This window comes from Asterias amurensis, chromosome 17 (assembly GCF_032118995.1).
Source record: "Asterias amurensis chromosome 17, ASM3211899v1".
Lineage (NCBI taxonomy): Eukaryota > Metazoa > Echinodermata > Asteroidea > Forcipulatida > Asteriidae > Asterias > Asterias amurensis.
The window spans coordinates 12,421,305-12,431,454 of record NC_092664.1 but is presented as its reverse complement, the minus strand read 5'-3'; the positions used below and the strand labels follow the sequence as shown (position 1 = coordinate 12,431,454).

General features: G+C 38.4%; 1 protein-coding gene across 2 annotated transcripts; it reads right to left on the bottom strand.

The window, feature by feature from the left end:
• Positions 1 to 42: 42 nt before the first annotated feature.
• On the bottom strand, positions 43 to 9,946 carry LOC139949572 (uncharacterized). Of its 2 annotated transcripts, none has more exons than XM_071947972.1 (7): positions 9,790 to 9,946; positions 7,162 to 7,981; positions 5,893 to 5,949; positions 4,462 to 4,584; positions 3,868 to 3,990; positions 3,479 to 3,584; positions 43 to 2,511 (listed from the first exon to the last, which is right to left on the bottom strand). In XM_071947972.1, exons 2-7 carry the CDS (start codon positions 7,393 to 7,395, stop codon positions 2,432 to 2,434), a joined length of 723 nt encoding a protein of 240 aa, XP_071804073.1. In that variant the 5' UTR covers positions 7,396 to 7,981; positions 9,790 to 9,946; the 3' UTR covers positions 43 to 2,431. The 2 variants fall into 2 exon arrangements, with proteins under 2 accessions (XP_071804073.1, XP_071804071.1); XM_071947970.1 differs by having other exon boundaries at positions 7,162 to 7,978.
• Positions 9,947 to 10,150: the final 204 nt, after the last annotated feature.

Sequence of the window (10,150 nt, the reverse complement as noted above, 5' to 3'; positions counted from 1 at the left end):
AGGACATTATTACATATGCAATACTGTCCTGAGGACATTAATGCATATGCAATAATGTCCGCCGGGATCGTTTTGCATATGCAATCGTGTCCGCCCGGACGTTGCTTTAAAATGCAATTGTGTCCGCCCGGACACTATTGCATATGCAGTTGTGTCCGCCCCCGTGAAAAACCGTCCTTGCAGTAAATTTAAACGCCCTTGGTCGACGGAACCCATTCGTCTTTTTGTTTACCAGTTAAGTGCACGTCATGAATGACATGGGAAATGTTCGGCCGTTGGGGTGTCACTGCAATCATAAAATACGTGAATATTCATGCTGCATTATATGGTTCAGTGCATGCACGCTCGCTTACGCGCGCACATACTGTACATGTACAGTCATTCATGTACATGTCGGCCGGACGGTTTTTGCATAGCCCCGGACACGATTGCATATGCAGGGGAGTCCGGAGCGGACAGTATTGCATGACGGACACAATTGCATCTGACACGAATTTGATGAAGTTGAAGATTGCGTTACTTGGAGGGTCGAGTGGAATTCAAGTATAACTACAAGTTGTACATCTGGGGCCAATTTCAATAGAGTTGAAGAACACAAATAGCTTGCTTGGTTAACACATGTTACTGGCCAAATTGGCAGGTAATCTGACTTTATCACAATACTTTGCTTAAAGCCATTATACACTTTCGGTACAGAATTTTTTTTTTTTAAGCTCACAGATTTACAAATAATTTGCAGGGTTTACAGAAGGTAATGGTGAAAGACTTATCTTGAAATATTATTCCATGAAATGCTTTACTTTTTGAGGAAACATTAAAACGATATCAATTCTCGATAGCGAGAATTATTACGGATTTGTTATAAACACATGTCATGACACGGCGAAACGAGGGGAAACAAGGGTGGGTTTTCCCGTTATTTTCTCCCGACTCCGATGACCGATTGAGCCTAAATTTGTACAGGTTTGTTGTTTTGTATATAAGTTGTGGTACACGAAGTGTGGGCCTTGGACAATACTGTTTACCGAAAGTGTCCAATGGCTTTAAGCAGCTCCATGAAATTGGGCTCATGTTATGTAGGCCAACATATAAACAAAGAGGGGAAAATACTTAAAGACACCAAACATTATTAAATGCATGGTGTACTGTTAGTAATTGCCACTATTTTCATTTTATTTTTTATAATTATTAAAATTTGAACGCTGCTTTGATGAATTGTTAAATTGAATTGTTATTTTGTTAAATCGAACGACGCAACATTACATTTTGACTTATCGTAAAACGAAATCGCATGACCCTTTTTAATAGCATTCGATTTCGCGCGAAATTGAATTGCTTGGTGGTTAAATTGGCTGCTCATTTGCCGAAATTGACCGAGAAAACATATACTAGGTCACTACTCGGATCAGACCAGTCCGAGTATTTGAACGAAATTTAAATTTGCACATTTGAAATAAGAAAAATGGTTTAACTTAAAAACTGATGACGTCATGATATCAAAACTTATTGTTTTAAGACTTTGATCAACACTTAAACCTAGTTGTGCGTACCAAGCACTTTCAACTTGGTAATTTCCCGAGTTTCATAAACAAATAACAACAAAAACAACACAGTCAGGCACATTACTCGTGTGGGATTTGAACACCTAAATATTGCAACAACAATAATTGCGGGAAATAAAACAAACTTAAGTTGACAACTCTAATCGAATTATTATTACCAACAGAACAGTAACAAAATGTATACGTGTTTGTTAAATTTCAATTGAGTTTGTTTTATAAGTTACAATAAAGTAAGTACTTTTGCTAACATTTGCTAGAACAACACGAGGTATGGTGATTTACAGTTTCAAAAACGTTTTTAAAACGTCAACACAAAGTTATCAGGGCCCAATTTCATGGCTCTGCTTACCGCCGAATTCTGCGCTTACGATCACGATTCCCCGCTTACGTGCAAGCGCCGAATTTCTGTGCTAGCCTTGTATAAGCGTAGAATGCCTTAGTAACGTGAAGTACGCACGCGCAGAAGCCAAAATTCGCCGCTAACCCGTGAAATACGCTTGCCTTAAGCACATAATTCCTGCTTCCGTAAGCGCCGATTCTGTGTTTACGGTAAGCAGAACCATGAAATTGGGCCCTGGTAAATGGCAACAAAAACGCAACCAGAGAATAACGGGACCCAATTTGCTGGAGCTGCTTAAACAGTAGCTAAGCGCAACAAAGTTTAAATGCTTATCAGAATAAGGTTAGCCAATCTGCCATGTCACTTGTACAATTTGTGACAGTTATCTTGCTCACTCATGCTTAGCCTGCAGCTCCATGAAATTGGGCCTTGAACATAGTAACACATTTTTGTGTGCATAATTACCCGATAGATAATGTAAAAATAAAGGTACACACATGTGATTGCGAAATATCTCGTTACTTTTTGTTTACTTGAACTTGAATCCTTCGTCTCCGTAGTCAACCCCTCGTACACGGGTATCTTCCCTGGATTCATTCCTTGACGATCCTGCCCCCAAAATAACAAAATAATAACATAAAGTGGCTTCTTACAGTGCGCATTGCCCAATAATTAATAAAACAAAACAATGGCTTCTTAATGTGCGCATTATTGTACGTCACTCAGTGACGCTCAATGAGCTTTAACGTAATTTTTATATAGTATTTCTCTGCAAGATGTGGGGCTACTTCTGAACTATACGACCATCTTTTAACATAATAGCACCATGTGATGGTTTACAAGGTGCTAGGATGCAATATGCTGCCAAACGTTCGTTACATAATACATGGGGCCAACGGCTTTACGTCCCATCCGAAGGACGAATCAATGGTTAAGTGTCTTGCTTTAGTGATATGACTGGGACTTGAACCCACACTCTAATGACTAGTCTGAATCAGTTGCCCTTAAAGGAACACGTTGCCTTGGATCGGTCGAGTTGGTCTTTGAAAAGCGTTTGTAACCGTTTTTTATAAAATGCATATTGGGTAGAAAGATGTTGTAAAAGTAGAATACAATGATCCACACAAACATGCTTTGAAATTGCGTGGTTTTCCTTTTACCTCGTCGACTAACACGCCGGCCATTTATGGGGGTCAAAATTTTGACTCCCATAAATGGCCGACGGTGTTAGTTCGCACAGTAGAAGGAAAACAAAGCAATTTCGAGGCAAACTTGTGTGGATCATTGTATTCTACTTTTAAAACATCTTTCCAACCATATGCATTATATAAAAAACGGTTACAAACGCTTTTGTTTTGACCAACTCGTCCGATCCAAGGCAACGTGTTCCTTTAACCGCTAGGTCATCACGACACTCCACACGAGTAAAGGAATAATTCGCGTTAAAAAACAACAAGACAACAATGGTTTGTCAAACTGATCAATTTACCTCGACAAATATAACGGACAATAATTATTGTTACTACAGTTAATGAATTTGTGTATGGCAGGGGCTTCTCACACCGCGTAGGCCTACCTTGAGTGGGTTCCAGTGGAGCTGCTGTCAGGGCAGGTCTGTTCCTCGGCCCTTGATGATGTGGATCACTGCTGAAAGTACCCATGTGAATGGGAAAGGGAGCAACCTGGGATGCAATGTTGAATAATATTACACTAGGAAGTTTAGGTTGGCTGCATTTTTAAATTTTGCATCGAAGCATTCTTGTTGGCCGTCGATTGGTGCAGGAGCTGTATTTTCAGTTTTAAGGTGGGACATATTCAAGACCATAAATCAACATATGACTGCAGTTTATTTGACCAATAGAGCTGTCTTGTAGCACCATAAATGATCCAATAATAATTTAAGACAACTCTTCTATTATAAAACAGTTTCCAATGATTTTATTCCTTGCTCTGAGGTCTACTTACCTGCTCTTTGCTGGTGTTTATTTTGCTGTTGAGTAGGATGCTAACAACTGCCATAGTGAGGGCCAGGATGAAAAATACCACACCAACAGAAAACAGTAGAGTGTCAAAGGTTAAACAAAGGGCCTGAAATTAAGCGAGAAAAACAGACACGATTTAATTGTTCAGGTAGACCTACAAATTCTGTCAAGGAGAACGGACGAGAAAAGTGTAGATTCGTGGATAGAATGTAGAAGGCGAGTACACTGTAGTAACAAATCTACACTTTTTAGAGTCTATTAAATTTCGGACTTAAACTAGTTTCCCCAATACTTTACAAAGAACGTTTGGTTACATTTCAGTTTTTGCGAGTGCTTGCAGCGTTATCGAGTACCATGTTTTGCCCTCTGAGTTTCACAGGTTTGTTATTTTGTGAATGGTTATGTTGAGGTAAGCCTATATACACAATGTAAGAAGACTGGTCTGTGACAATTACCACACAGGTGTCCAGTGTCTTTAATCCTTGCTTTTCTGGGTTTTGGGAGACATACGCATGTTTAATATCTCTTTGATGATTATGAGACCAAATCGATACATTCTTGCAAAAAAAAACCTTACCGGGCAGGTAGCCGTGATATCAGCGCACACAGTCAACTCGTGCAGTACAGCCATGACGCTGATGGCGACCTGCGCAGTAGCGACTAAGATTCCAATGATGGACAACATGTGACAACACGACAGCTATATGAATATGCAAATAATATTAGTCAATATTATGCAAATAAGATTAGTCAATATTATGCAAATAAGAATAGTCAATGTTAAGCACAAAAATGGATAGCGTTTTATTGTCGAACTGATTATTGCCATTCAGTCTTAAGCAGATAAAGCCACTGCCGTCGATACTAAACTCTTCCTATCTAACTTATGATTAATCTTAGGACTTGGGACGATGTAAGTTCCGTAACCATAGACATTAGGATGCATTAAACCCATTCTAAGTTAGGACGAGTAACTCATCGTAACTCAAGATTAATCTAGGCTGGATTAATCCCAGCTTTTCTTGAAGTCGGCTGCTGGACACTATTGGTAAATTACTCCAAATAATGGTTATAGCATTCAACAACTTACTTGGTAACGAGCAATGAGCTGTTGGTAGTATAAAACATTGTGAGAAACGGTTCCTATCTGAAGTAACGTATTATTTGAGAAAGAGGTAATTTCTTACTCTTATAACACAATACTTCAGGGCCTGCAGTTTTGTATTATGCATCTGAAAGCATAAAATAATGTTTGCATCAAGGCTGTTTTTTTCTTTTTCTTTCACTACTCCCTTGCAACTCCGGTGCCCAATTGAGTAAACAATTTCACTGATGTGTTATTTTTTTTTGCACTATGTTGGATACACCCAGTGAGAATACTGGTCTTTGAAAATTGGGCCATATGAGTCCAGTGCTTTTAATACGTTTGTATTTTAGGGAGATAAAGTAGACAAACACTACTGCCGCTGATCAAATATATAGGTTACCAAACAAACTGTCGTTGTATGTAAGTCCAGTTGACCTCGACAAATGGAAGAGTATTTATACGAATGATATCAGTAATGAATATCATTATTCAAATAATCGATTGCTGATCGCTTCGTTCTAGATGACAAAACAATGTCCCATATTGGTCCTTTGGTTTATCTTCCCCATAGACTGCGCAAGTTTAGTGCGTATATCGAAAACGAGAACACTGAAGACTTGATTTCCATGAATAAAAATTTTATAATAATTTGTGTTTTTACCTTCCACCGATTTATGGAGCACTTGACTGTATACTGGGTACTTTCCAGAGTTCGGTCAAAACAATATCCACATGCATTCTTTTAAAGGCACTTGGTAAACTGTCAAAGACCATCTCACTTGGTTTATCCCAACATGAAAAACAGACACGTCTTGAACCAAAGCTTTTACTGGTACTAACGACGGAAGGTGGTATAACGGTAACTTCAAAATAGTTTTACCCTCCCTTTTCAAATAGAGTTGTATGTTTTTTCTAACTCACCGTGCATTGATCTTTGCTTGAACCGGCACCAATTCCAAGTACACCTGCAAATAAAAACTGGGAACAAACGAGAATGCACAACAAAATCTTTAAAAATACAAATGATGATGATAAATTCTTTGTTTGGGTGATAACAAAGTGATAAGAGCAAGATTGCGATCTCTGGATTTTACAAACTGTGCTATCTATCACTCATATTCCTTCGGATGGGACGTAAAGCCGTTGGTCCCATGTGTTTGTGTAACTCATGTAAAATAACCCAGGGCACTGGGAAAGAAACGAGAAGGGGGTTCGCCCCGGTGTTCCTGGATGTGGCTGCTGTATGCGCCGTAGCACCTTGTAAACCTTTTTATATAAAGTTGCTAAATAATTGGGTCTCATAATTCATCACTGCAATAACCTATCTTTCTGAAAGTTGATACTACTACTATTATTATTATTATTATCAATCTGTCTTTGGTGTGCCAGATATAGAAGCTACTAAACCTGAGCTGCTGATGTATAGCCAGGGATCACACACAAAATTGGTTACCAAAACGGCCCGTATATTTATGTTTACTCTTAGATAAAGAAACTGTTGTTATTCTTTTATGAGAGTATGGAAATAAATGTATTCTTGAATTGAAATTGAACTGAATTGGAAGCAGCAACAGAGGGAACACTTGAGTCTATTTGTCTGTGTTCATCCTAAAAGTATTTAATACTTGTCAATTTCCCTTCTGATTCATTACTTGATACATCAATGATCCATGAAATTGTTAACTCCGAATATTGTTTGAGATGTGATCATGGAAATGTTTCACGGAAATGTTGAATTTAGTCTTACCAATGCTCCAACCCATCAATCCAGTCAGTTTCCCTTCAAATTTATATCTTGATATTTTATAGATTCATTTGACTTTTAACTCTAAATACTTTTGAGATGTGATCATGGAAAAGGTTAAAGTTTTGCCAATGGTCCAACTTAAAATTATATTATTGGTTTACATGATACTTTATAGATTCATATGATTTTTAACTCTGAACATTTTGTGAGGTGCGATAATTGAAATTTTGAAGTCTCACCAATGATCAAAACATATTCAAACACACCCCATTCCATTCTGGCTTATTTATCGATACTTAAATAGCTTCGTAAAAATGTTAACTCTGAATAAGGTGTTTGAGATGTGATCATGGAATTGTTGAAATCAAAAACGGATTTAATGTAGCACGCTTTTGGGCGCTTTAGACGTTACAAATTTAAGCAAGTTATAAGAAAAACCCTACCATTGTTCCGGTCCATATTCCAACCATGATGTATCCATTCTGACACGTGGATCTCTGAGCTCCAACACCGAGTGCAATACACGGGAAGGCAGTCAGAAACTGCACCACTCCGAGGATCTTAACCGCCGTGGCTGTCGCATTGATCGCCCCTGCCGAGTTTTGCGCCTCTCGCCCCGGTGGGATCATGACGAACACCGGTGGTGCTCTTTGATGGCCGTGATGAGATTGCTGCATGATGGCATATAAATATTTCCTCCTTGTCGGTGAACTTATTTTCGTTGAAACCTTGCTTTTGAGATGAGTACTGGCCGAAGCAATATAATGGGGTCCTCCAGATCCAATCCGTGGCTCTACCGACAGATAGGCAATTGCTTTCCACTGTCACCCGCCACCGTCTGTAGCCAGATGAGGAGGGTTTTTTACTTGCACTTTTTGTTACTTTAGCACCTCACAACTGCACAGAGTTGTATTATGCCTTCTAGCATCTCCATGGATAATTAGAGCTTTTCAATCAAGAACAAGAACCAGTGCCGAGGAAAAGACTTCCCTTTGTGCAATTACTATAAAACCGTGTTTCGGTAATGCCCGGTATTATAATTTTTTCACATTAGTTCTGCATGAACCATTTTAATAAATTGGCGGACTTCACTGTCAAATACATTTTCCAATCATAATAACGATGATAATAATAATCTCAAAGCCCTTCGAACACACTCTCGATGCTGTCTCCGGTGCCAGAATATTTCTCGACAAACTCATCAGTAAGACAGATTGACTGTTTTGCGATGTGGCCTTCTGTAGGATGAAAGGTCGTTCGCTGCTGAGGGCAAAATGCATAAAACGAGATTAACAATGCCCTGCCCAAACTAGGTGTTAAATTTGACACCATGTGTACGGGTGTCCGTCACATATGTTTTACCTAACAATGAATCAAAATTAACATCACAGGGTAATAAAATAATACAACATGTTTTTGTGTGGGCAGAAATAAGTGTTATTTCAACACTCTATAGGGGTATAACATTTGATTCTTATCGGTTTATGTATTATAACAACGCCCATTGTGTTAATTTTAACACCCTGGTTTTGCAGTGACTCGACCCGGATCAAGGTCCTAATTGGGCCTGACCTAACTAATGGTCTGCTATTATTATGACACGGAATGGGTACATACAAATAAAAAAGACCCACGAATGGGTCAAACTGACCTCAAAATTGAGTATCCACTTTTTGGATCAACGCGACCCTATCCGAATTAAAACATAATTTAATTGCTATGATCAACTAATGGATCCAATGGCTGTTCTATGTTTATTTAACTCTCCATTATTTTATAACAAACGTCTTCGCTCCTTTCAGGCACATAAACTACTCTTTTTTAAGTAACAAAAGGCCTTAATGAATTAATGGCTCCTGACCAAAAACAAATTATTATGGTATTTCATTTCTAAAACTGCATGTAAATTTTTAACCCAGACTTGAAAAACATTCGAACGCTATAAAATCTCAATTGTTTTACCTAATTTTAAAAAAGCCGATATTTGGCAGCCAAATGAAGCAGGCACCGGCTCTGATGCCACTATGCAAATGAACCCATCGTTACTCTCCTTGCCTAGGAATTATCTATAATTATTTTCTGTAAATGCTTTGACGTCAGCGCGATTGAATTAACACAAGCGATAATTACATGTATAAGTATGACAACTTTAGCATTTTCCAATACAAAAAAGCCTCCAGAACAACATAGTCTATCATTGTGAACCATCAAACTGCATGTGGATTTTGCACATTCTTACAAGAGGCGGCGCTTGGTGAAAATACCGGCACAAAGGAAACGTTAAATTTCCTTTGAACGATGTGAAATACATGGAATAATATTAATAACAAATGGCTTCAATTCGAAGCCATTAAAGGCAGTGGAGACTGTTGGTAATCAATCAAACTAATTACTAGCATAAAACCTTACTTGGTAACGAGTAATGAGGAGAGGTTGATAGTATAAAACATTGTGAGAAACGGCTCCCTCTGAAGTGACGTTGTTTTCGAGAAAGAAGTACTTTTCCACGAACTTGATTTCGAGACCTCAGATTTAGAATGTGAGGGCTCGAAATCAAGCATCTGAAAGCACATAACTTCCTGTGACAAGGGTGTTTCTTTTTTCATTATTATCTTGTAACTTCGACAACCAATTGAGCTCAATTTTTCACAGGGTTGTTATGTGTATAACATGTTGAGATACACCAAGTGAAAAGACTGGTCTTTGACAATTACACATAGTGTCCAGTGTCTTTAACCCCAAAAAACATGGCCACGAGACGCTTTACATAATAAATGGTTAAAAGTAATAGAGCTAGGCCTAATTAAACAATACTGAGCAATTTAAAAACAATTGCTTGCAATCTTTCTCCGGTAGCTTTTCGGTAGATTCCCATTTTTCGGCCACACGACAATGTAGTCAGGTATCTAGCTGTTTTAAACAATGTACCTTTACGCTGACATATTATTATGTGTGGAATATAATTATTCAGTGCCTCTTAAACTGGTTTAACCGTTTGCACTTTGCCCCAGACAAATAAGAGTAAAAAACGAATGACAACATTTTATAAATACATTAATGAAGCTACATACCTTTCGAGTGAGGGTTGGTCTGTGTTAGGATTGCCTGGCCGCCGGTAAAAAGTAGACTACAGTATATCTCGCAGGGCAAGTTGAAAATCAACGTTTGGATTTTTATTTTTACATAATCGGTCGCACACAACACACTTTACAAACTGACAATTTTGTTTCACGAGAAAGAATTATCTCGATTTTTGAGGGTTAATGATTAATAATAATTACATTGGGGGCTATGGCAACGTTCACATAGTACATCGTTCAACCCCACGCTCTTGTAAATAATGCTTTGATTCGGACGTCAGTCTCGTATCGGCTGTTTCATGAGTGCAATAAACGACCCGCACGACTACCGTCAAGTGTCAAGTATTCATAA

What these genes read in the sequence shown, in the direction of transcription:
- LOC139949572 (XM_071947972.1), bottom strand. Translation starts at nt 7,395, where the DNA reads ATGCAGCAATCTCATCACGGCCATCAAAGAGCACCACCGGTGTTCGTC. An exon ending in TAAACACCAGCAAAGAGCAG is followed by an intron (nt 3,585 to 3,867) that starts GTAAGTAGACCT and finishes ATTGCATCCCAG; the next exon opens with GTTGCTCCCTTTCCCATTCA. An exon ending in TCCACTGGAACCCACTCAAG is followed by an intron (nt 2,512 to 3,478) that starts GTAGGCCTACGC and finishes TTTTGGGGGCAG; the next exon opens with GATCGTCAAGGAATGAATCC.